Below are 27,320 nucleotides of genomic sequence, written 5' to 3'. Positions count from 1 at the left end.
ACTAGTAGGGGTGGGAGAAAAAGTAACGCCTATAGGGGTGGGTGGCATGGAAATATGAAATGAGCAGGCAGTATGCTAGTTTTATTTTAATAATTTAGTAAGGTGACATCTATCGAAAAAGATACTGTAACTATTACACTCAAGTAGAAATCTATTTGTTTTTATGGCTGATTTCATTAAAACAATTTTAAGTTCAGGCATTTCACATAAAGGCATTAAAATACATATGACAATTATGTGAAAAAAATCAATGAAATAATGGACAATTACGTATATATGGGACCTTTGGCGACCCTACATTATCTTTCTTTATTTGCCATCGTATTCCTTTATAAGTATAACTGCACTTCTGTTTTTTAATTGTATATATTCTTATGCATGTGATGTATCCTTAATATACTACATTAGATAGTTTTCTTTTTGTTACACTGTATATATTTCCTGCAAGGCGCCATTGGTTGCTATGGCAATGACACACAGTGTGGGGAGGGTGGTCTTGCAATGGAGAGTGGAGTGAAATCATACCGGACTGTCAGAATATAATAGACGACGTTGACTGCTATCTTCACCATTGCGGAACCATTTTTTTCCCGGCAGGGGGTGAGTGCCATGATGTATATATTTGTATATATTTTTTTTCTGTAAGATTATACATTGTCTGTATTGGTACTTTAAACTTGTTGACAAAATGCAATAAAAAATATTTTTGAGAGAGTCTTCCTCATTGATAGAGTTGGCAAGTAAGCTTCTGGGAAATGCATACAGTAGGACTACGGCCTCATTAGGACCAGAATGTTGGCACTGATGGTCAAATGCCAGGATTTACTAATCTCCGATAAGGGGCAACAGATTTAAATCCGGCATTAACGGCCGTTAACTGGCAGTTAACGCAGGATCACGTTTCATTACCTCTTATCGGAACCTAGTGAAAATTAAAATATCGCAGTAGGATTCACAGAGTTTAAAATGGTGCAGCTCAGCTCGGGAGAAGTTGTCGTGATTAAAATCGTACTACTGAAACACACACACACACACACACACAAAGATGAATGCTGTTTTAACAGAATGTATTTATTTTCTAAGAAAATATTTATCATAAAACATTGGTACATCTTTAAAACTGTATATAAAACATATACAGGCACACATCTTCACATTATGGATTTTGAAAGGAAAGCACATGTTGCAGTACAAATATTTCATTTGCTTTGATTGTACCCTGCACCTGACATGCACGTTCTCTCTAATGGCTCCACTTTAAATGCATACATCACACTTGAGCTCAAAATACGGAATGAGTTCTCTAATATAGAAGTAAGCAGAAAATGAATATGTTCTATACACCGATTCTGAGTTTGAAAAATAAAACAAAACCGGAATAAAATCATCTTCATTTCAGAAATGAAAGGCAGGGCAAATGCTGGGGTTCTCTTAGGGATATAATATAGGGGTGCTGAACTCCAGCTCCCAAGACCCTCCAACAGGTCAGGTTTTCAGGATATCCCTGCTCCAGTCTTTGACTGAGCCACCAGCCTCCAGTTCTCCCTGATTTGCTGTGCTCCATGTTATTTTTTTCTTCTACTATACCTGTGCTGAAGCAGGGATATCCTTAAAACCTGACCTGTTGGGCAGGGGGGGGGGGGGTCTTGAGAGCTGGAGTTGGGCACCTCTGATATAGCACACAAAAAACATATTTTTTCCACACAAAATAATGGGCAGACTACGTGGGCTACTGGTTCCTATCTGCCATTAAATTATATGTTTCTACAGTATGTAATTTATGAAAAGTCCAGTATTAAAAAAACCTATTTGCAATTTCTTATTTAAGCTCTTGACTAGAGACCAACAAATTGTTGTTGCTGATGGAAAGCTACAGAAAACAAAGGTTTAAACACAGAAACTAATGTAAAAGAATCATTTTACATATAGACTTTAAAACAGGTTAAAAACCATGCATACTGGATTTCCTATATAATACATCTACAATTTGATTCTTACATACCATTGATTCAGAAAATTATAATTAAATTTTTTTTTTGTATCTGCTGCAGGAATGTACTGGGTGGTGAGGTACGGACGGGTTTCATTTCTGACTATGATGCTGTTTTTGCAAATTTCAAGAGGTTTCAAGTCACAATATGAACATAGTTTGCACAATTAAAGTAAATCGATTTCAAGGCTCTTGTTCTAGGCTTTATACTGAATGCAGGATACAACATTTTAGCTACTCAATTTGTTCCTTTTATTTGTATAAATGTTAACTTTAAAGAATCAGTACCTCCGGGGACCCTCTGCTTTCCGAGATACTTGGCTTGATATCCAATATGGTGGTTTAAGGTCCTGCGGGCCAATAGGGAACCACATCATCATCCCTTGCGGCTTCCTATTGGGCCATGTGACGCAGGTCCTTTAAGCCTGCAGGAGAGACCCAGGGCACCTTATTCAGTATGTATCTCGGGGAGCGGCGGCCACCCTGGAATAGAAATCAATATGGTTCTGCTCCGGAGATCCCCTGCTACCCACCTAGGGTACAAGTCACAGCTCCTTCAAAGCTGCCTTGTTGTCACTTTGGTGATGTTAATAGTACAGGGAGTTCCAGGTGTTCAATGTAATTTTTCTTAAACGTTAAATTCTCCATAGATGGCAGAAAGATACAGAGTAACTAAATAATGTAGCTGCACAGATGCTTTTAGCGCTGGCAATAAATCACTGCTACATGGAACTCAGTCTCATATGAAAAACATAGTAAAATCGCCTTCCTTTCATACAGACCCTCCTGCTCTTACCAACAGCATAGAGATGCAGAGCACTGAAAATGACAACGCAGTCAAACCATGCCAAGTATTTCATTAACATATTAGAAAAGGTGCAAATAATCAAACACACAAAGTTATTATTCAACATAAAACCACTTAAAGTTCTCCCAGGGGGTGTAGCCTACCTTTCACATCTGTGCAGAAAAGAGACCATGGAAAGTTAAGAACACGGTTTCTGCTTTCAGGCTCTCAAAACTGCACCCACTTGGGATAAATAAATAAAAAATAAAAAACATGTACAGTGGTGCAAAGAACAAAAGACTTGGTGCCGCAGGCAAACAAAGGAAATCTTAGGAATGAAAATACACCACTATAAAAGGATGTAAACAACAGAAAGATTTGAAAAAGAAAAAATACAAATAAAACACTTGTAGGGAAGAGCGGAATTTTCCCCCCGGTACTCATTACATTTAAATTAAACAATGGAAGTCGCACATACCATTACATGAAAGAGTATGATACTTGCATATATACGTAAAACTATTATAAAACTGCAAATTTGAGACAAAGTGCATATTTTTAAGTGGTTTAATTATTGCAATAACTTTCATAATTTAGGCAAACTGTGCACTTGCCAATATTATGCCGTATTGTCTCATATCTAGTAACCAAGATTTATAAGAACGGAGACTCATATTGCTACAGAAAGGCACTTAATGGATTAGCCCTAGTTTGGCTACCTGAGGCATGGGGTCCAGATGTGGTCACAAAGGGGTTAACTATTGGAACTTTCACCCCCTTACTTTTCAGACATAGCACCGGAGGATACAAAAGAGCAAAGCGTGGCGCTCATCACTAGTAAAAAAAAAATGTGTTTCAAACAAATACTTCAATGTGATTAAAGTGAAATGATGAACATTTAGATTCAATTAGGTAAACCACAGTGCAAGATAAACAGTGTTGTTACACTAGTGCATAATAAGATATTTTGCTATATAAAATAGCAAGTGGTGTGAAATATAAAATACTGTAATAATAATATACTCCTCCACTCAAAAACCCTGGAACAGGATATGTCTCAATATCCTCCACCAGAGGATATCAGAAGACTATATCTGTACTCCTACAGTTTATACTGCTTCTCAAAAGACATGAGTCCCTGCACTGTGGATCATGGTTTGCAAATATCAAGCAAAATGTTTACATCCACATGTCAGTCATCGTAATGCACTGATACACGTAATATTTAAAAACACATTTTGACAAAGTAATTAAGATTAAGGCTACGCTTATAGTGCCGGCGACGGCAGGCTACAGTTGCTGGAAAAATCAAATTGAGATGATTTCCAGAGATCACGCTTACTATAAGCGCACACGGCGGCGGCGGCAATGCATTTGTTTTGACGCGATGTCGGCACTATAAGCGCAGCCTAACAGGTTACTGCTCACTCATTCTTTGTTCAGACTTTTACTATTCAATGTATGAAAAGGCACATATCTGTGTATTCACTTATTAGAAGCCATTTCTCAACTAATTAAAATGTGGAACTGTGTATATCGACATTCAGCTGGTCCCCAGGCTATGCGATCTGAGATATACTGAGAAGGTAATCCTCAGAGTTCATAATGTATTCTGTCCATTCCTCACACAGCTCTTTCATTAGTGGTCCAGAGCCCCCATATTCCGGGGGAAGAATAGTCTCTGAAAAGTGCTGGTGAAGACTCTGTAAATAGTTGCTTCCATGCATATGCACCTGAAACAAAATACAATAAATTAAAAACACTGATATTCCTTCATTGAAACAATGTACGGAGATTATATAGATATAGAGACACAGATACACACATATTTAGCAACACTGTAGAAAATCCCTTGCACTGCCTACAAAAGACAAACACCCCAGAAAGAAGAAAATTTAAAAGAACTTACTGTAATTTTCTTTTCCTGGAACCATGGCAGTGGGCAACTTTGGGTTTATCCCTCCTTAGTCTAGGTAGGACAGGAAATTGACTTTTGCAGGTAGGCCATAAAAGGCCCCTCCCTCTATCTGCACCTTAGTCTTAGGATTCTCCCGTAGCTGAAAAAATATAACTGATAGGCATTAGACATACATAGGGAGGGTAACTATGTGCCCACTGCCATGGTTCCAGGAAAAGAAAATTACGATAAGTTGTTTTAAATTTTCTTCTTTCCTGATCACCCTGGCAGTGGGCACCTTTGGGACATACCCCAGCAGTGACAAATTAGGGAAGGATACATAACAATAAACCACCAGTCAATGTCGTTATCAGTTGACCTTTATTAATTCACTTTTACTCTTTATTTCACTACAGATTGTAGAACTCTACGCCCAAATCTTGCGTCAGCTGATGATTGTACGTCTAGTCTGTAGTATTTAAAAAATGTATTGAACGAGGACCAGACTGCTGCTTTGCATATCTGCCCTGGTATTGCCTGAGCTTTGAATGCCCATGACATAGACATGGCCCTTGTAGAATGAGCTTTAATGTTCAAAGGTTTATCTTGTCCTTTGGTCTCATAAGCTTTTTTAATACATGCCATTATCCATTGGGAAATTGTTGTCTTAGATACTGCTTGACCTTTCTTCGGTCTCTCTGGTATGATGAATAGTCTGTCCGATTTTCTCACATCTCGCATCCTTTCCATGTATACCTTTAGACATCTCACAACATCTAGTTTGTGTAATCTCTCCTCTTTCTTGTTCTTTAGATCTGACAGAAAGATGGGATCACGATTTCCTGATCCATATGGAACTGTGATACAACCTTTGGCAAGAATTGATGCACAGGTCTGAGAACTGCCTTGTCTTGGTGCCCGACTAGGAATGGTTCCTTAGCTGATAGTTTAGGATCCAGGGCAGGAAGGGAGCAGCATCATCAGGAACACCCAGAAAAAAATACAAAACTCATCATAGTGTAGTATGAAAAATAAATGTCAATATGTGGAACTTGGCTCTTTAAATAACCTACTTACAGAATGTAAGATATATAAGAGCAGGTTTGTAATTGTGATGGATCTTTGGACACCTCAGGTTATGGGTTGCAGCAAGCAGCAGCATACATCAGATAGGGGTGGTGTCAGGCAAGATGGTGTTTTCACTCTGGCTGCAGCTTCCAATCAGTCATATGCAGTCATACAAAGATAAGGGAAACAATAGTGCTTTACCAAAATAACACAGAGTTTTATCGTGAAGACGAGCAGGAAATGTACTCACAATATAATAAATGAGCACATTCACATCATGGTATCTTTAGGAACCAGGGTATTGGATTGGCCGGTGGAGAAATCCCTCACTTCACTCCGCTTCCTTGTCCTCCACGAGGGTGCCCCCTCGTCCGGTGCCAGATGGATGGCGTCTGTCGTCACTTCCTGGCCTGGCGGTGACGACTTCCGGTGAGCGTAAGTAGAGCGAAGAGTAGGGGGAACGCCGGTCCAAGACTATGCCTCCGTGAATACAGCAGAAAGACAGTTCCCAAACGGTAGATACAGCTGGGCTCTGCTAACTGTCTGCAGATTTCTTTAGCTCAACGCGTTTCACTGCATGCCGCAGCTTCCTCAGGAGCAATGAGCAATGAGCAGTTAGCAGAGCCCAGCTGTATCTACCGTTTGGGAACTGTCTTTCTGCTGTATTCACGGAGGCATAGTCTTGGACCGGCGTTCCCCCTACTCTCCGCTCTACTTACGCTCACCGGAAGTCGTCACCGCCAGGCCAGGAAGTGACGACAGACGCCATCCATCTGGCACCGGACGAGGGGGCACCCTCGTGGAGGACAAGGAAGCGGAGTGAAGTGAGGGATTTCTCCACCGGCCGATCCAATACCCTGGTTCCTAAAGATACCATGATGTGAATGTGCTCATTTATTATATTGTGAGTACATTTCCTGCTCGTCTTCACGATAAAACTCTGTGTTATTTTGGTAAAGCACTATTGTTTCCCTTATCTTTGTATGACTGCATATGACTGATTGGAAGCTGCAGCCAGAGTGAAAACACCATCTTGCCTGACACCACCCCTATCTGATGTATGCTGCTGCTTGCTGCAACCCATAACCTGAGGTGTCCAAAGATCCATCACATTTACAAACCTGCTCTTATATATCTTACATTCTGTAAGTAGGTTATTTAAAGAGCCAAGTTCCACATATTGACATTTATTTTTCATACTACACTATGATGAGTTTTGTATTTTTTTCTGGGTGTTCCTGATGATGCTGCTCCCTTCCTGCCCTGGATCCTAAACTGTTGTAAGGGAATCAGTGCATATTCCCTGGAAGGTTGAGAGAATTCGTCAGTTTCACAAACTTTTAATTTTATTTTTTTGAGCACTTTTATAGTTGTTAAGCGCCTTTCCAAGTCACTGGGTTTCACATCCTTAGCTGATAGTGCCTGTAGTTCTCCCACTCTCCTTGCTGAGGTGATCACGATCAAGAACACCATCTTCCACAATAACCATCTCAACCCTATCTCTTGTATAGGTTCGAAAGGAGGTGCTGTTAATACATCCAATACTAAAGACAGGTCCCATGTCGGCACCCTGTTTTAATTTGAGGTCTTAGTCTTTTAACTGCCTGTAAAAACCGGATGATTAATCTTTCCATTGCCAGATTTCTCTCCAATAAGGCTGATAGTGCAGACACCTGTACTTTCAGAGAGCTGAGGCTGAGACCTTTCTCAAATCCCTTTTGCAAGAACTCCACTATTGACACAATTCTTGGTGAGAAGAAATGTTGTCTTTTTTTTGTGCACCAATCCCGGACACAAAGCCAAATTCTATGGTACACTTTTGATGTGGATCCCTTTCTTGCCTGTAATAAGGTCTGGATTTTCTTGTCTGAACAACCTTTCAACCTCAATGTTTCCCCCTCAATCGCCATGCCGTCAAGGCCCATTGTTTGGTGTTCGGGTGGCATATTGGCCCCTGTCACAGTTCTTTGCTGTCTGGTATGTGCCATGGTATATCCACTGTCATATTTACCAGGTATGTGAACCAAGGCCTTCTTGGCCAGAATGGTGCTACCAATATGACTTCCGCTTGGTCTTCCCTGATTTTCCTGATTGTTTTCAGAATTAGGGTTATTGGGGGAAACAGGTATGCCAACTTGAAATCCCATTTGAAGCTGAGAGCATCTGTGCTTTTTGCGCTTGGATGAAAAAGCCTTGCACAGTAGTTTTTTACCTCGCGGTTCTGATGTGTCGCCATGAGATCTATGTCTGGCTGACCCCATCGCTCTACCAGTTCCTGAAACACCTGTGGGTCTAATGCCCATTCTCCTGGGTGTATAATATTGCGACTAAGAAAGTCTGCTGTGACATTTTCAAGTCCTGGGATGTGTACGGCTGTGATCTCTGATAAGTGGCCCTCTGCCCAAGAGAAGATTTCTGCTGTGAGGTTCATCAGCTTTCTTCTCCTGGTTCACCCTTGTTTGGCTATATACTCTACAACCGACCGGTTGTCTGACTATCTTTATATCTTTATATTGCCATCTCTTATTTGGTCTTGGAATGCTTCCAGAGCCCTTTGTACTGCTTTTAGTTCCAGCAGTTTTGATGTAAGGCACTATTCCTGGTTTGTCCAGGTTCCTTGCACCAGTGTTTCCCCTATTTGGGCTCCCCAACCTGCGTTGCTCGCATCTGTTGTAATTCTTTCTCATTGTACTGGGTGTAGTGTCCGTCCTTTCCCCAGATTTCGGGTATCTTCCCACCACTTTAATTCTTCTTTTGTGTGTGGGTGTAACAAGATTCTTTGTCTTGTATCCTTGTGGTTCCCGTTCTATTGTTGTAAAAATTTTTTTGTAATGGTCTCATATGGAGCGCTGCCCTTTTTATGACGCTTAGTGTTGAAGCAAATTTCCTTAGAAGCTTCATGCATCCTTCTGATGAAGTTCTGGTTGCTTTCCTGAGCTTCCTTGTTTGCAGTGCTATGTCTTGCCTCCTTGTGTTTGGCAACGTCACCTCTCCTTTTGCCGTGTTGAATTCACCCCCAAAAACTTTAGCAGTTGAGTGGGTGCTAGGTGACTCTTGTCTCTGTTTATTAACCAACTGTGTTGTTCCAAGAAGGTTATGACCATCTCCTGGTCTTGTTCTAATTTCTCCCGACTCTTTGACTTTACCAAGATGTCGTCCAGGTATGGGTATATTTCTACCCCTCTTTTTCTAATTTCTGCCACTAATAGGGCTAAAACGTTTGTAAATGTCCTTGGAGAGGTCGCCAGACCGAATGGCAGTGCTGTGTACTGAAAACGATGTTGGTTCACTGTGAACCTTAGGAATCTTTGGTGTCTCCTTGATAAGGGCACGTGTAGATAAGCGTCCCTTAAATCTATCGATACCATCCAGTCTCCTGGTTGTACCTCCTGAATGATCAGATTCAAAGACACCATCTTGAATTTTCTTATTTTCAAGAATGTATTTACCTCTCAGGTCTAGATTGCTCTGTATTCTCCTGAAGACTTTTGTACTAGGAATATTCTGGAATAAATTCCACTTCCTCTGTCTTCCTGAGGTACCTTTGTTATTACTTCTGCTGTAGTAACTTTTTTAAAACTGAATTCATTTGCCTTCTTTTTGCCTTGGACTGTACACGTGTTGTTAGGCATATATTTCTTCTTGGCATTTCTTTGAATGCTATGCTGTATCCCTGACGAATGGTTTCCAATACCCATTTGTCCTGTATTGTTTGGGCACATGTTGCAGAAAACTGCGTCAGTCTTCCTCCCACTGGCAACTACTGGGCCCTTTGACCTTCATGCGAATTTGTTCTTGGCAAATGATCCTCTTCGCCTCGAAAAAGCCGGTTCTGACCGCCTCTCCATGTTGTTTGCCTTGAAAACGATCTGCCAGGTCTATATGCTTTTGCCTCTTTGTACTGATTTCTATCAGATTGCTGGAAACCGAATCTTCTGTTCCTGTTTTCCTGGGGCAAAAAACTACTCTTACCTCCTGATGCTTTCGTTATTATAGCATCCAACTTGTTGCCAAAAAGGAATTCTCCTTCAAAGGGTAATCCGCATAGGCTATTCTTTGACGCTGCGTCCGCCATCCATTGTCTTAGCCATAACGCCCTTCTTGCTGACACTGCTAAAGCCATAGATTTAGATGCTAATCGGACCGCATCCAAAGAAGCCTCCGCTATGTAGTCTGTCACCCACTTTACTTCAGACAGTGCCTTTAGGATAGAACTTCTTTTTACACCTTTGTCTAGTGCCTCCTCTATGTTGGCAATCCAGACACGCATTGCCCTTGCCGCAGATGTAGTTGCTATGGCTGGCTTACAGGCTGTTCCCTTTTTTAATACGTAATCCCTTTTCCTATCCATAGTGTCTTTCAAGGTTGCAGATTCTTCTATTGGAATTGTGGTCTTCCTTGCTATTCTCGATATAGCAGCATCCACCTTTGGGCCGACTTCCCAAAATGTGACCTCTTCCTGTGGAAACGGATACATTTTCCCAAATCTTTTTGTTATATATACTTTGGCGTCTGGCGGCGCCAGTTCTGATTGAATAAGGTCCTTGATTACCTGATGTAAAGGGAAAACTCTACTTTTTTCTGTCTTGACCCAAATAATCTATCTTTCTTCTGAGTCAACTCTTCAGTGTCTTCCAATTCTTCAGATTCATCCTCCTGAATATCTTGATCCGATGAATCTAATTCACCTTCTGACACCTGAAAGCATTCTATGTCTGATTCATCAGATGAAAAGCCTTTTCCCTTATCCAAACTGGTTTGGGATCTTGACCTTTTTTGCGCAGGGTTAACGGCTTGTTGTACCGCAGCATCCACGCTCTGCTTTACTGCCTCCTTCATTAGTACAAGGAAGGTGCTCATCTTCTCGTTAGAATCCCCCGCTGCTGCCTTAAGGCAATTTTCACACAGCTTCTTTCCCATCAGAGCTGGCTTCTCACATGCAGTGCACCACTTAGTTTTTTTAGTGGCTTTCCTCTTATGCTGCGGGGATTCCCCAGTACCCTTCGAAGATTCTGCTCCGGAAGGGTAATCAACGAGCTAATTTTATAAAAACAAAATAAATACTAAATATACACCCTAATATATATAGATCCTCTCTCTCTCACATGTAGTATTAAAACTAAGGACTCACCTAGTCTTGGAAACTGATCCTTTAGCAGTTTCCAACTTTGATTCAATATCCAGCACTTGGCTTCTCCCTGCTGAGCGTTTCATGCTACAGTTTTTTTTCTCACACACACACAGTGTCTCCTTCGCTCCTGTGACGTGACCGCAGTGCTCGTGTACGGCCTCGCGTGCCTGCTCGCATACCCGCCGGCCGGAACGTGACACGCGCGCTCCCGTGCGGCCTCGTGAAATGTTTCTCCTACAGCAGCATTCCTGATGCTAATGCGGTCAATCTGAGCCTTACCACGGCTCGCAGCACCTCCTGCTTCCCCCCCACCCCCCGTGTACCGGGCTCCTGGGAGTTTCCCCAACTCCTGGGGTCTCCGTCTTGCCACCCTCAGGGGCGCTTCGATCGGAGCTTCAGGGCAGAGAGGTTGAGGTCCCTGGATCACTGCACTAGTTGCAGTTAGGCGAGTCCCATTAGAAAACAAAAAATCCTACTCCTAGCCTGTGAGGACAGGAAAAAGACTAAGTGCAGGTAGAGGGAGGGGCCTTTTATGGCCTACCTGCAAAAGTCAATTTCCTGTCCTACCTAGACTGAGGAGGGATTAACCCAAAGGTGCCCACTGCCAGGGTGATCAGGAAAAAAGGTTCCCATCAAAAGTTAATATACATGTTAAAACCCAAGACTTATAATCATGCTTCCCATTGTCACACTTGGACCAGAACCTCACTAACATTTATTCCTCTTACACATATTACATTTGCGTCTCCTTTACCAAAAAGAGGCTTATCTTTTACATCAGGCTATTTTCTATAGAACAGTGTGCTCCAAAATTATTAGTAGCCCAGCAACCGTGACACAATTTGACATTGACATTTTGTTGTCCCCAATGTGTTATGGTTAGGGATCACAATCCTCACAAACAGGGGAAATCCTGGGGCTAAAAAGACCATTGTTGAGAATATGAAAAAAAGATGAGAAAATGTAAGCATTCCGAACAATATTTCAGCCCCTTGTTGGCTTAGCACTTGGACACCTATGTACAATGTATATTCTATATTATTCAACATTTGGCAACATAACTAGTGGATACCTATGGATATAAAAAAATCCTTCAAAATTCATTCTAACATTTTTATGCAAGAACAAAAAGACGTATTTCTGCTCACTCACCCGTTCCTTTATTTTATCAGGCAGAAATGGCTTAATTAATGAAAACACTGGATGGAAGAATAGAGGCTCATTTATTAGGTGTATTGCACGGACCTTAAGTGGAAAAGAATCCTGAAACATTAAAAAGAAAAAACATACTAGCATGAGGATATCCCATTGTGTTACATGCAAGATACAAGGAATATGTTACTTCTTTTTGGCACATAAATTAAGTACTGTAGAGTGCAGGGTAAATGAGTACTTCAGTATTAGGTGATACCTAAATTATTTGTACTAACAATTAATATTATAAGAGAAGCTTCAGTGAGTTCTCTCTCTTCCTCAGGTCAGCAATACTGATTTACTAAATATTCACAGAGGTTAACAGAATTTTTAAAATCCAGATAATCTAAAACAGATGTTTAGAAATCGTGGCAGGGGATACCAAATAAAACAGAAGGCAATCAATAGATGATTAGGATAGTGAAAAATGTTAAGAGCATGAAGAACCATAAAATCGATCAGCTGAGTGAAGGGGGTGGAGGTGCGGGGGGAGAACGGGTTGAAATTTTAAATGAACAGAGCGGCAGGGAAAATTATTACAACAAATGATGATAGTGTGCAAGAAATCCAATATCGCGTTAAATCCTATTGTTTTAGTATCAAAGAGCATTGTGATTTTCAGTTGAAATGTTTTCCGTTGAGTGTTTTTAAACGTTCCATTGAGGATTTAGATGTAAAAATCCCGTATGAAATGATCTGGCTGTGAGAAGTGGTGTCCCATTGGGGTGCAGTATCTTCCTTCTTCATGGTGTGTTATTGTGTGTCAAGTATTTGGCTGGTTTCAGCAATGTACCATCCTTGGTCACATTTGCTGCTTTGAATCCTATATATTACATTCCTGGATGTGCAGCAGAATGATCCTTTAACATTGAGTGTTTTTGTGACTGGGATCCTGGCATACAGATGCAGCAGCCGTTATCCGACCATTTACCGGGTTGAACGACGCGTCCTCTGCAGACTAAATAGCCCATCGGATTAACACAGCAGGTGTCACTGCTGTGTTAATCCTACCGGGGTCTACCTGTCTATCAGAGACGCGCAGTAAGAGAGAGGCCGAATCAGTCAGTCACTCTACCTGCACGCCTCTAACAGGTGATCGCGGGGGTTTTATTTAAATTAATACTACAGTATTGTAGCAGGGAGTCTCCGGAGCTGACCCATATTGATTTCAGGTCCGGGGACCCCCTACTTCCTGAGTTACAGCCCCCCGTTATGGGGTGCCGGTATAGCCGCCATGTAAAAATCCTGTGGGTCACGTGACAGTGGCATCTAAACAAAGCAGAGGGATACCGGCACCCCATAAGGGGGCCTGTAACTCGGGAAGTAGGGGTTCCGAGGCTGAAATAAACTTTGTTCAGCTCAGAAGACCCCCTGCTCCCGCACACTGGTATCAACCCCCCCCCCCAAAAGAAAAATCATTACCTTATCGGATAGCTGCTAAAGTAATGAAGCTGCTTACATTTTATTTTTATTCATAGTGCGCGTGAGCAGGGGGTCTCCTGAGCTGAACAAAGTTGATTTCAGCCTCGGGGACCCTCTGCTTCCTGAGATACAGGCCCCAGTATGGGGTTTTGGTATCCTCGCAATGTTAAAGGTCTCTGGTCACGTGACACGAAGGATTTTACCATGGCGGGTTACTAGCACCTTATAATGGGTCCTGTATCTCAGGAAGCAAGGGGTCCCCGAGGCTGAAATCAATGCGGTTCCGCTCAGGAGATCCCCTGCTCACGCACACTATGAATAAAAAGAAAAAGTAAGCAGCTTCATTACCTTAGCGGCTAGCCGCTAAGGCAATAAAGGGGTTAAGGCATACTAGCAGGTTTATTGGGGGCAGAGTGGGTAACTGAAGGGGGTACTTGGCCTTAACTCACCCCCTCTGCCCACAATAACCCTTACAATATGTACTACCCACCAATACACAACCCACCCACCCCGTGCCCCCACATAAAAACATTTAATTTTTTTCTGCACAGGAATTGATACCAGAGGCCGGCGGGGGTCCTCTGATGGTCCCAGCGGGTGTCCAGGGGCTCCAGGTGGTCCCCGCGGGTGTTCAGGGGTCCACGGGTGGTCCCTGCGGGTGTTCGTGGCCCCACAGGGCTCCTCGTGGGTGTCTGGGGGTCCTCAGGTGGTTCCCACGGATATACAGGGGCCTCCAGGTGGTTCACGCGGGTGTCCGGGGGCCCCAAAAGGGGATCTTCTGGTGGTCCCCGCGGGTGTCTGGGGGTTCCCGATGGCCAATGTTCCATGCTGGAGCATTGCGTCGTAGACCAGGAGTTGCTGCTGCTGGAGTCGGATTCAGTGGGTGAAGACATCAAAAAGTATGAAAAAGATGGCTAGTATTTTAATGCTGAATTTTTTTTTAGGTTGGCATTTGCGTTGACCTACTGTAACTTTTGTGTTCCAATGTAAATGTCTTATGTTTGGTGCTTGTTTTTTAATTTGCAGGCTTTATTTTTTAGGTTGTCACTGTATTGGCATTTTTATTAATTAAAATGTACAGTGATGTCTTTTTTTATTTGATTAATGTATTTTTGTGCAGGTTGCCCATTGACTGGCATAGTGACAGATGGTGTGGTACAATGCCAATCAATTGGTTTATTGGCTTTTTTTGTGTTATGGCAATGCAATGTGGTTTTATTTTCATGTACAGTACTTATGTTTTTCAGGTAGTATATTGTCTGGCATGGTGGCAGCTCATGCCCACAGGGCATGGAAGTGCCACCGTGCCAATCAAATTTTTGTTTTGGCATTTTTAGATTAAAATTGAATGTGTTTTTAATTTGAGGCTTGTTTTGGTGATTGGCAGGTTGTATAATACCTGGCATGGTGGTAGCTCATGCCCACAGGGCATGGTTGTGCCACTGTGCAAATCAATTGTTGTTTGGGCATTTTTTTTTAAAAAAAATTTAACTTTCTTTTTATTGGTTTTTGAATGTATATCATATAGTCATAATATAATTGCATAACAGGGTAGACAAAATCGATTCAGGGCATACAACATTTAACAGACAAAGGGATGGGAAGACAACAAGACATGAACTAAATGGGGGGGAGGGTTTAGAGAAGGGGATGCCGAGACTCCTCCTATTCCTGTCGACCTGGTGACCGCAGTTCACGCTTTCCTTTTTACTTATATCCACGGGTGCTGATGTACCTACTTTTTACCAAATCTATGCGGGGGGGGGAGGGGCTACTGTCCTCTCTCCCCTCCTTGCCCACATCCCTCTCTGCGCATCCAAGGAGAACTCACTTTATCCTATTAAAGCCAGATGGTGGCATTGCTCACCCCTTGAATATCTGTCCAAGCTAGCCAAGGCAGCCAGACCTTTTGGAAATTTGGGCCAGTGTCGTTAACCAAACTCGTTAACTTTTCCATCTGGCAAAGAAACCAAATTCTGTTTCTGATTTTTTCTATTGATGGAATTGCATTCTGGTTCCATAATGCTGCGGTCTCGCACCTCATAGCCGTTGCGAAATGTGCTATTAATTTGTTCCCCATTCTTCATACTTCGTCTGTGGGTTTGCTTAATAGGAACAGCCACAGGTCTAGCTGAATTTGGAGGCCCAATATCCTCTGTAGCCAATCGCGAAACTGACTCCAGACGGGTACAATTTTCGGGCAGGACCACAGCATGCGCACCAGATCTCCCTGTTCCCCGCACTGCCTAGGACAGAGCGGGGAAGAGCCTGAAACAAATTTAGCCAGTCTAACTGGAGTGAGGTACCACCTTAACAAGACTTTATATGAGTTCTCCTTCAATGTCGTGCAAATGGAACTACTGGCTGCAGCCTTGAATATTTCTGTCCAGTCCTCGTCGTCTAGTGGTCCCTGTAAATCTGTCTCCCATTGACTCATGAATCTGGGTCTGTTTATGTCATCCTTGTCAGCATCGACCACATCTCTATACAGAGTAGAGGTCAGTCCCCGCGTGTCGGTGCCACACACGCAGAGCCTTTCAAAATTTGTTAGCGGTGATCTCACCAAGTGTTTATTGTAAAATGCTCGAACCTGGAGGTACCTAATAAATTCTGTGTTAGGGATGTCCTTTTCTGACTTTAATTGGTCAAATGATTTGATGGTATTTCTACCCTCCAGGTCTTTCAGTCTTCTAAACCCTAATTGTCGCCAAAGCGTGAAATTCTTACCCTCTATCCCAGGAGCAAAATCTGGGTTGCCATACAAAGGGGCCATTAAAGTGTGTTTTGAGGTCAATGAGCGATTACTTTTGGCCGCCTCCCAGACCGATACTGAGTTGAGCACGGAGGTCAGAGGCTCTTTTATGTCCTTTACTCTTTTTTGTGGGTACCAAATTAGATCCCTGAGCTCCAGCGGGGCACACAACTCTCTCTCCAGTGCCACCCACCTTCGCAGCTCTGGGTCTCCATGCCATTGTGTAATTTGGCACAATTGCGTCGCCTTATAATAGGACAACAAGCATGGCACTGCCAGTCCTCCAGCTTCCCTAGGTTTTTGTATAATTTTTGCTTTTATCCGTGGATGTTTACCGCTCCAGATAAATTTTGTTATTGAATTTTGTAACTCCTTAATCTCAGATCGCACCACGGGTATCGGAAGAGTCTGGAACAGATATAGTATCCGGGGGAGGATGTTCATCTTTACACTATAGATTCTGCCTATCCATGAAATACCATATGCTGACCAGTCTCTCAGTTCCTTCTTTAGAATCCTCAATAGACTGGGATAATTTGCTTGATATAGGGAGGCTATCTTTTTTGTGATATGTGATATTTTATGGATTTGGATTGCCATTTAAACTCAAAGTTAAGTTCTATTAATTTTTCCATCTCTCTTGGGATGTTCAAACTAAGCGCCTCTGATTTCGTCTGATTTATCTTAAAGCCAGAGATCCGATTAAACCTCCCAGAAGCTCAAACAGGTTAGGTAGCGAGGTGAGTGGTTTTGTAATCGTCAGAATAATATCGTCGGCGTACAAAGCCACTTTGTGTTCTTGTGAGTGGATTTGGACACCAGCTATATCTGGATTGCTACGTATTTGTGTCGCCAGTGGTTCGATGCATAAGGCGAAAAGCAAGGGCGATAGCGGGCATCCTTGCCTCGTACCACTTTTGATTTTAAACAACTCTGAGGGGAAACCCTGATGGATCACCCTCGCTGCTGGAGCTGTGTATAGCGCTTTTATTGCCCTTAGAATATTATCCCCGAACCCAAATGCCCCAAGCGTGGACTCCAAGTATGGTCAGTCTATCCTGTCAAAGGCTTTCTTCGCGTCAAGGCTTAACACCAGGCTCCGGACCTTGTTGGCATTAACAAAGTCAATTATATCTACAATCCTTCTGGTATTGTCGGCCGCTTGTCTATCTCTAATAAAGCCAACCTGGTCCGGATGGATCAGACTAGGCAGGACAGCGCTTAACCGATTGGCCAGTAATTTAGAATACATCTTAACGTCCGAATTGATCAATGATATCGGCCTGTAAATTTGGCAATTTGTGGGATCTTTGTCTTTTTTGTGGATCAAGGAGATCGACACCTGGAGCATCTGTTCTGAGAAAGGCTCTCCCGCCAGGACCCCATTGAATAACCTAAGCATATGCGGGGCTAGGATACCTATACATTTTTTGTAGTACAGATTGGAGAACCCATCTGGGCCCGGGGCTTTAGAGTACTTTAAGTTTTTGACAACCGCTGTTAGTTCCTCTCGTGTAAAATCCCTCTGGATTGCCTCGCGCTCCAATCTGTTCAACCTTGGCAGTGCAGCATCTGCTAGGAATTCTTGCAGTATACCACTTGTCTTAGCATTATGAGCCACCTTCTCCCCGTTGTATAACTGTGAATAATAAGTTTTAAACTCTTCCACTATACTTTTGGGGTTAGAGGATAACTCCCCTGTTTTTGTCCTAATTGTTTGTATGTTGTAATTTGGTTGTCTATTGCGGAGTCTGTTGGCTAACATAGTGTCCGGCTTGTTGGCTTTCTCAAAAAATTTCCTCCGTGTCCAACTCAAGTCCTTCTCGACCCGGGATGTGAGGAGGAGGTTAAGCTCAACCCTTACATCCTTCAGCTCCTTTAATGTGTCTCCTCTACCTGATCGGCTATGAAGTGTAGAGAGCTCATGTAGCCTCTTATATAACTGTACCAATTTGGCGTCCCTTTGTTTTTTCCGTCTAGCTGCTATGCTTATCAGAACCCCCCTCATCGTGGCTTTGTGAGCCTCCCACAAAATTGTGTGGGATTCCACACTGCCCAGGTTGGTCTGGAAAAACTGAATGATCTCCTCCCTGACCGACTGCACTAGATTGGGTATCTTAATCAACGATTCATTAAGTTTCCAGTTTGCTCCCGGGCTAACTGGCCCAATTTGTGCGCACCGTAGCTCTATCGATGCGTGATCCGACCATGTAATGTCATGTATTTTGGTGTCGGAAATCTGTGGAACCATTCTACTTGAAACAAAGAAGTGGTCGATCCTACTGTAACTGTCATGGGGATGGGAATAAAATGAATAACTACGTTCGCCAATAACTGCTGTTCCCTCCAGATGTCTACCAGGCACTCTCGCTTTAGGCCTTCAAGCAGAGGCCCATTGCCTGCTCGTCTGTTTTTTTGCTGCTGCGGGGATCTATCAATTCGGGGGTCTATAACTTTGTTGAAGTCACCCGCTAAGATCTCCTTCCCTTCTGCCCAGCGCTGGAGTGTCTGGAAAAACGCATCAAAAAACTGAGGCTCGTTTTCACAAGGCGCGTAGACGCAAGCTAACGTCACTTTACACTGCTGCAGAAGCCCTTCAAGAATTAGATATCTCCCCTTATTGTCCTGCTTCACTCTCTCTACCTGGAAGGGGGATTTGTTATTGAATATGATAGCGACCCCCTTTTTCTTTTCTTTAGCGGAGGACAGGAAGAACTGCCTATAGCTTTTGTCTAAGAAACCCGGGCTACTATGCGTGCTAAAATGTGTCTCTTGGAGGAAAATAACATCCGCGCCTCACCGTCTGAATTCAGAGAAGGCGGTTTTACGCTTTTTCGGGCTTTTAAACCCTTTAACATTTTGGGATATGAATGTTACAGCCATAGTTTTGTGTTATGTGGATCGCCGTGTAAAAAGTAGAACCAGTTCCTACCCGGATTATGTGGCACGTAGTGGTACTTGCATGGGCTTTGTCGACTTCTTCTGGTCTCTGCACCTTCTCTGAGGGAATCTGGTGTAGGGCGGGAAGGAAACAAAAGGGAAAGACAAGGAAAACAAACAACATAGATACATACACAGAGAACCGTAGTGGTCTCCAAGGACCTTAGGTTCAACGCCCGGAGGTATCTCCTCCTTCCTGGACCGTTCTCCCTCCCAGTCCAGTCCCATGGTCCCGCTCGCCGACCACGGATTTCCGGGTCTTTGACGGGGTTGCAAGTTGGACCCACACCCCTGTCCCAGCGGCGCATGCCTATGGGTAGGATTGGTGGCAGTCCGCTGCCCACCCGCCGGCAGCTACTGTCATTTTCAACAAAACTTCTCTAAAACTCTAATGTATCTAACTCAACCTTAACCCTAGTGTGACTGAACTATCTTTAACGGCATGTAAAGCTAACTCCCTTAAACTCAAACAACTATTTCGCAGCTTGTGCTGCCTCTCCCTAGCGTGTGCTATCTACTTCTCTTCTCTCTTCTCTCTCCCCCCTGGCCCCTGTTTCCCCCTCCTTGACCCTGTCTGTCATGTTCTCCCCTCCCTCTCTTACCCACTGTTGGTGTGTTCCTAGCTCCCTCTTTTAGACTACTCTCCTCTCTCCCCGTATCCATCCTAAAGCTTCTACGTAGGCCACGCACTGCTCCCCTTACTGTGATCCCGGGGACTGTACTCCAGCTTTTGAATCGCCCCTTCCCTCTCTCCTCCGCTCTCCAGCCCCCTCGCCCCTCAACTTCCCTCTCCCCGCCGGGGAGTACGGGATCACTTCCGGCGCTGCACTTCCGGTGAACTGCTGTCGCCTCTCCCGAGTCATCAGGCTCTCTCTGAAGCTCCGTGAGATCCCGCCTCCTGATGTCATCGAAGTGGGCTCAGTCGGAGGCTGTCCACAGGCAACGATGGGTGTAGCTGAGGGCGGGCTCGGTATGCTCTCCATTTCTTTGCGCCGAAACTGCCGCCGCCATGGATTCTACCGCGCTTTTCCCTCTTCTTCCCTGGGTGAGAGACTCGCAGCCATTTTGGGCATTTTTGCAGTTTGTTGTGTCCTGGCGCAGGGTTTCGTTTCCACCCCAATTGGAGCATCGGAACGTCTGGAAGGGGGGGTATGTTGGCCAACATAGCATCACAGGAAAGGCAATTTCCCCAACTCTAAAACAACCCTTAGGCCTCGTTCAGGGTGCCAGAGGCAGGAGTTGGAGGGAGGGCGGCAGTCTGCTTTTCAGGAGTTGAGGAGGCGGCTAGGGGGCGGGGCTACAGACGTGAGGTTAGGGATCCAAGTTGCAGTCTTGAAATCATTCTCAAGAATGATTTCATTGGCTGCCGAGGTCCCAGTGACCCTGCTGGAGCTTCAAAAAATGAATTTTTTGTTTATTGAAACTGTAGCCAGCATCAACTCCCTACTTCGGAGACAGGGCAGCTGCTACCCTGACAACCACAGTTCACTTTAAATACATTGTATCCCACGGCCGCACGCACGACAGCACGCCCTCCCTCCGAAGCCTGCACCCTGAACGAGGCCTCAACCTATAACTTGAGGCAGCGATCCAGTGCGGCTGCCCCTTTAAGATTTACTTGGCACTCGCCCCCGCCTTCTCCTTCCTCTTTATTTGGGCATTTTTAAGATTAAATTTGAATATGTTTTTAATTTGAGGCTTATTTTGGTGATTGGCAGGTTGTATATTGCCTGGCATGGTGGCAGATCATGCACACAGTGCATGGGTGTGCCACCATGCCAATCAATTGTTTTTTTGGCATTTGTAATGTTTTTTTTTCTATTTAATACTGTGTTTTATTTTGGGCCTGTTTTCTTCAGCCATTCCCCATTTATTGCTATAGTGTTACAGCATGCCCATATAATATGGACATGCTTTAACACTGTGCCAGTCAGTGGGTAGCGGGGGTGGTGTCCCCGGGTAGGGTGGGTGGGCAGCAGGGTATGGTGGGTTAACCCCTTAATTACTATAGTGGAAACAAACTGCTAAGGTGACTGAGGGGTTAGGGGACATTAGATTGTATTTTCTTAATTGTGCTGTTGCTGTTGATGCCCACGGAGGACAAGGACGGTGATGAGTATGAGGACAGCCTTCATCCTGGCAGTTGTAAGTGCCAGTTTAATTTACTTTATGCTGCTGATATATGTTTTATTTTAAATGGGCAAATGCACTATTATCCATATCTGGATAATAGGAATTTTGCCCTTTACTGTACTGTATGTATTGGGGGGGTTATTTATTTAAAGTACTGCATTTTTTATGCACAGGATTGATACCGCAGGCCAGTGGGGACCACCAGAGGACCCCCTTGGGGCCCCCGGACACCCGCAGTGCCACATGAAGGCCCCCAGACACCTGCGGGGACCACCCAAGGATCCAATGGGGCCTCCAGACACCCGAGGGGACCACCTGGAGGCCCCTGGACACCCGCAGGAACCACCCGAGGATCCCCAGACACCCACGGGGACAACCTGGAGGACCCCAGACACAAGCGGGAACCACCCGAGGACTCCCGCCAGCCTCTGGTATCAATCCTGCGCAGAAAAAAGAAAAAAATGTTTTTATGTGGAGGCACAGAGGGTGGGTGGGTTGTGTATTGGTGGGTAGTACATATTGTAATGTTTATTGTGGGTGGAGGGGGTGAGCGAAGGGCCAAGTACAACATTCACTATCACCCCCTTTGGCCCCATATAAACCTGCAATTGTGCTTTAACCCCTTCATTGCATTAGCGGCTAGCCGCTAAAATAATGAAGCTGCTTACATTTTATTTTTATTCATAGTGTGCGTGAGCAGGGGGTCTCTTGAGCTGAACCGCATTGATTTCAGCCTCGGGGACCCCCTGCTTCCCAATTACAGGACCCATTATGGGGTGCCGGTATCCCCGCCATGTTATAATCCTTTGCGTCACGTGACCGGAGGACTTTAACATTGAGGAAATACCGGCACCCCATACTGGGGTCTGTATCTAGGGAAGCAGGGGTCCTGAGGCTGAAATCAACTTTGTTCAGCTCAGGAGACCCCCTGCTCATGCACACTATGAGGTAAATACCTCGCAAACTTTTTCTGCTGCGAACCCCTGTCTTCCCTGCCTCGATGCTCGTGCCCCCATCCCTAGCCGCGTCAAATGGCGCGGCGGGGTCATGTGACGTCACGTGACACGCTGCGCCATTTGACGTGTGTGACGTCATGTCACATCACCCCCCCATGTTGATGCGTCACTGAGAGCCTGAACCTCGGTAAGTATAGCGTTGAAGAGGCCTCTGCAACCGCCTGCGCCTCTCCAGAAAAATCTCCCACACCCCCGTTTGCACATCGCTGCGCTAAGGCAGGGGAGCACAATCTTTTCCCCCTGAGCTCCTCTGCCCTGCTTACCTTGACTCAGACGTCCTGGCGCCATGACACCATGTTACCATGGCGACGCGTCACCAGAAGCAGTTTGAATCAAGGTAAGTAGAAGTTTTACAGAGGCCTTGCAGCTTCCCTGGCATTAATTTAAATGCTTTCGGGAAGTGCGCGGAGCCTCTGTAAACCCCGTGCCCCCCCCCCCAGCAAATCTCGTGCCCCCCCTCTTTGCGCACCGCTGCGCTAAGGTAATGATTTTTTCTTTGGGGGGGGGTGGGTGTTTGATACTAGTGTGCAGGAGAAGGGGGTCTTCTGAGCTGAACAAAGTTGATTTCAGCCTCGGGAACACACTATTTCCGAGTTACAGGCCCAATTATGGGGTGCTTTGTTTAGATTCCACGGTCACATGACCCCCAAGGATTTTAACCTAGCGGGTATACCGGCACCCTATAACAGGGTCTGTAACTCGGGAAGTAGGGGGTCCCCGGACCTGAAATCAATGTGGATCAGCTCCGGAGACTCCCTGCTACAATACTGTAGTATTTAAAATTAAATAAACCCCTGCACCTGTTAGGGGCGCGCAGTTAGAGGGACCAATTCAGCCTCTCTCTTACTGTGCGTCTCTCCCAGACCGGTAGACCTCGGTAGGATTAAAACAGCAGGGACCCCTGCTGTGTTAATCTGTTGGGCCATTATAGTCTGCCACGGCAAATGTTGAAAGGATTTCGGGAAGATTTCGAAAACCAATTTGAGAAATGGTCGGATAACGGCCGCTGTATATGTTTGCAAAGTTTGCAGCGTGTGATGTTGAATTGTCTTGTGCCATTCTCAGCGTCCTTGAGTTTGTTATGAAGGTTTCTGTTGACCAACTTCTGCCTGAGGTTTGGTGGTTGCTGGAATGGAAGGATGGGAGGTTTGGGGAAGATGTCTTTATGTAACGCTGTGCTGCCAGCAGACCAGACCAGTCCCCAGTACTGAGGTGGGAAGGTAGTATACCACGTACCCACAGCAATGAGGGTGTGCCCGGAGTGTGGTATGGTGCGTTGCCGGGTTCGTGAGGGTAGAATGGTTAAGTACTTGCCAAGTCCGGGGCACCAGAGGTCCGAATAGTAAGTCCGTAAGACAGGGGTCGAGGAAGGGAAATAACAGCAAGGTCGAAGTCCGTAGCCAAGTCCAGGGATAGAGAGGTACACATAGTCAAGGGAAGCCGAGGTCCAAATCCAGCGAGGGTAGTCAGACAATCCGGATCAGGGAATGAGCAGAGGGCCAGGCACAGAACTCTAAATAGCACAAGGCTACGAGAAGCTATGCAGAGCGAGGAAGGACTGGGGTAATAAAGGAAGGCTGACCAATGGAGTGCAGGGGAGGAACGGAGGTGTGTCTGGGTTGCCTCAGGGATAGGCTCGGGAGCAGAGAGGAAGAGAAAGCCAGGTGTGTGTCTGGGCCGGGAGGCGGTGCGCTCCATGACGAGCGGGGGGCGGAGCCAGAAGTGCAGGACGAGGAGATAGAAGGCTGGGTGCGCGCGCGCCCTGTAAGGCTTGCACGGCAGCGCGCCTAGCCGCTAGAGGAGAGAAATGTGGCGCACAACCGGCGAGAGCGGAGGCCCGACGGGGCAACGCGGGGACGGCCGCTGCGCAGGTCTGTACAGACAGGGAGGGGAGTGCGTCTAACGGCTCCTTACACTTTGAATGTTTCATCCTCTGTCAGCATAGGTTGCAGATCTTTGATTACACATTCCCTCTATGGCAGGGTTGTACAGTACATTATGTGGCCACTAGTGGTATGCATGTGGTAGTTTCTTTCTGTTTGTACTGGAGCAGGTGTTCTCATGGGGTTTTAAGTGCAGTTGTGATTGTTTTGGCAATCGTCTTTGGCTTGTATCCCTTCTGTCTGAAGGATTCAGTCAGGGCTGTGAGGTGTCTGTTTCTGTGTCAGAGTATATGCAGTGATAGGAATGAATACCTGCCCAGTATTTTTTCTTGTCATATAGTATCCTAGAGTGTAATTGCATGGGAAGTATATAAAATGAACAGTATAAATATGGATATAGTTGAATTTCAATACTTTGCTTACTCTCACTTACCATGTTATTGTTCAATAAGTACATACAGAAAAAAAATCTAGACTAAATAAAAAAACTGCAGCTAATGCAGTCATACATATTGCTTTATTTTTGCTTGAATATGTTCTGTCAGATCTGCTTCTTTGCTCTTGAATGCACATTAATAATGTTTCTGAGTAAGGCTGCGTTCATAGAGCCTCAGCCCGCACTCCTCCGCGCTGACACTGAGACTCGCCTGCCCGGTCAGGAGCGATTTTATGGACTGGCAGACGAGCCAGCGTGCGTGATCGAGGGGCGCGGAAGTGACGTCGCTGGGCCAATAGCCCGCGACACGCCGACGTCACGGCGCCGTGACGTTGACGCTACTTTGCTGTGATTGGAGGTTTTCAGCCGACAGTGCGCTTGGAAACAGTTCTGCTGTCGGCTGAAAATCCCTGCGCCTCAGCACGCATGCGGACGCTCACGGGAGCCCCCTCTAAAGACATCCTCATTGAGGATGAGGGGACCCATCGCGGAGCATCCGCACGGCTCAGCGCGACTTCCCCCTCCTATGGACGTAGCCTAAGGATCATGAATATGGTCAATTATACCCTCTTATAGGTAGGGATACGAGACACACCCTGCTTTTTTTCAGGCACTGATCAATTCCTCTACTGTAAATGGAGACTCCTTTATATGCACCAAACTGCATGGTAAGGGGGAGGAAAGGGACGCACACATACCAACTTATTTACTCTGCTAGGCATACAGTGTGTTGCGAGACTTTGGGGCCTATTCTAGTAGGTTTGATAATTAACTTAGAAGATTTTGAGCACTTTTCAAACGATTTGGCATATGTAGCTATTCAGAAAGCTGCAATAGCATGCTAAAATCGTTTGGGAAGTGCTCCTTCCAGAGGGTAGCTCTCCCGCTCAGACACACCAAGCGGGAGGTCCAAAACAGCTCAAACTCGCATTTCTTGTGAAATCCCCCTATTCTAGTAGCTCCGACCGTCTCATCGAGGCTGCAAATAGCAAGAAACTCGCAGTTCTCATATCGCCACCTCAATGGTGGCGGTCTGGGATTTGCAGTATGACTTCAAAGAAAAAGTTTACTTTTACTGCATTTAATTGAAGCCGGGAGTCTCCGGAGCTGCCAAGTATTAATACCAGCCCCGGGGACCCCCTGCTTCAAGCCTATGTAATAAAAATACATTTACTGTAGTGTCCACGGTTATTCTAACACAAACCAGTGGCAATCGCCAAAAAGACCCAGGTACACGCTGGATACATGCCTTAAACTTGCCTTAAACTAGACCCAGCATTTCTGCATTGATTAATCAGATTTACAGTCCTATTCAAACTGAATGGGACTGCCAGGGACCCCTGCTGTGTTAATCCTATGGGTCATTAGTCACTGCAGAAATGCCTTAAACTTGCCTTAAACTAGCCAGGTTACACCCAGCACATACCCAGAATGTAACCGGGCTAGTTTAAGGCAAGGTTTAGAATACTCGTGGTCTCTTCTGTATACGCAGCTTCATTACCTTAGCGGATAACCGCTAAGGTAATAAAGGGGTTAAATGCCAGTGCCCGGTTTATTGGGGGTAGAGGGGGGTGGGTGAAGGTGGTATTTGGACCATGGTTTATTTTATGCCGACTGGGAGGGTTGCAGGAGGAGTTAACCTTTTCATTACCATAGTGGTTACTAATGCTAAGGTAATGAACGGATTAACCCCTCCTGCTACCCACATAAACACCCACCATGGGCCAAATACCACCTTCACCCACCTCCTCTACTCCCAAAAAATATTATTAAAACACAATACTAGCCAATACACCCATTGATTGCCAGTGTGGTTACCTATGCCATCAATGGGAGCAAAGATAACCCCAATGGTATTGAATGGGCACCCTACTACCCACCCCCTCTACCTCCAACAACCCCCCTCCCCCTAACACATACAGAACAGTAATGGGCAAAATCCCTATTATCCAGATGTGAATAATAGCTCATTTGCACAGATAATGATAACGCTCAATTCCAAATAGAATCCTCCCCCCTGAAGAAGTCTCTCGCGACACGAAACGTGCGTCGGGGTGCAGTGACATCTTGTCGGTGGCGTCCGCATGAGGGTTGGTGCTAGGTAGCGAGTGTATTGGCTTCACCTCGGCAGAAATCAAGGCAGCAGCGGTTAAGGTTGTATTACCCAGGGCTATTTATAGCCTGATATTGGTATCCATTACCTATACGATGCCAGGGTATGGTTTGCAACCCAGTGTTAATGTTTATTCCATACACTTGGTCCGCTGTGTGTGTATTTACACTGACTATACTCGGCTGCTGCAATAGCTGGATGGTGGTATTTTCTCACTTATATGGGTGGCAGCTACATGGAGTGTACTGTGCCTATGTATACTATCTTATTCACCCCTAAGTGAGCTATCAGTTAGTGTGATATATATCGTACCTATACTGTGCATGTACCAATTACCACCCCATTACTTGGTAGTTACACTAGAGGGCAATACTTGTGTGGCATTAGCACTATATATTGCCACTACCAGCCTTCACTACCATTTCTCGCCATAGCACCTCCCAGCTTGGGGAATATTTTAATCCTATTTTTAACTCACTTATACATACTTTCACTTGTTTCGGCGTATTTTGTATTTCAATAAACATTTATTATTTTTACTTTTAACAGGTTAGACGT

At 44.9% G+C, this 27,320-nt stretch overlaps 1 protein-coding gene across 1 annotated transcript in view; it reads right to left on the bottom strand.

Annotated features, from left to right (window-relative positions):
- Positions 1–1,079: 1,079 nt before the first annotated feature.
- TTPA (alpha tocopherol transfer protein) overlaps positions 1,080–27,320 on the bottom strand; it is a 66,126-nt gene continuing 39,885 nt past the window's right edge. The window contains exons 4-5 of the mRNA XM_075584032.1: positions 12,026–12,136; positions 1,080–4,510 (exon numbers count right to left, since the gene is read on the bottom strand). Coding sequence (XP_075440147.1) covers positions 4,337–4,510; positions 12,026–12,136 — 285 coding nt within the window. The 3' untranslated portion in view covers positions 1,080–4,336. The remainder of the gene's footprint in view (positions 4,511–12,025; positions 12,137–27,320) is intronic.

This window comes from Ascaphus truei, chromosome 2 (assembly GCF_040206685.1).
Source record: "Ascaphus truei isolate aAscTru1 chromosome 2, aAscTru1.hap1, whole genome shotgun sequence".
In the NCBI taxonomy this organism is placed as follows: Eukaryota; Metazoa; Chordata; class Amphibia; order Anura; family Ascaphidae; genus Ascaphus; species Ascaphus truei.
The sequence above is the reverse complement of the archived record's forward strand: the minus strand, read 5'-3'. Positions and strand labels throughout refer to the sequence as shown.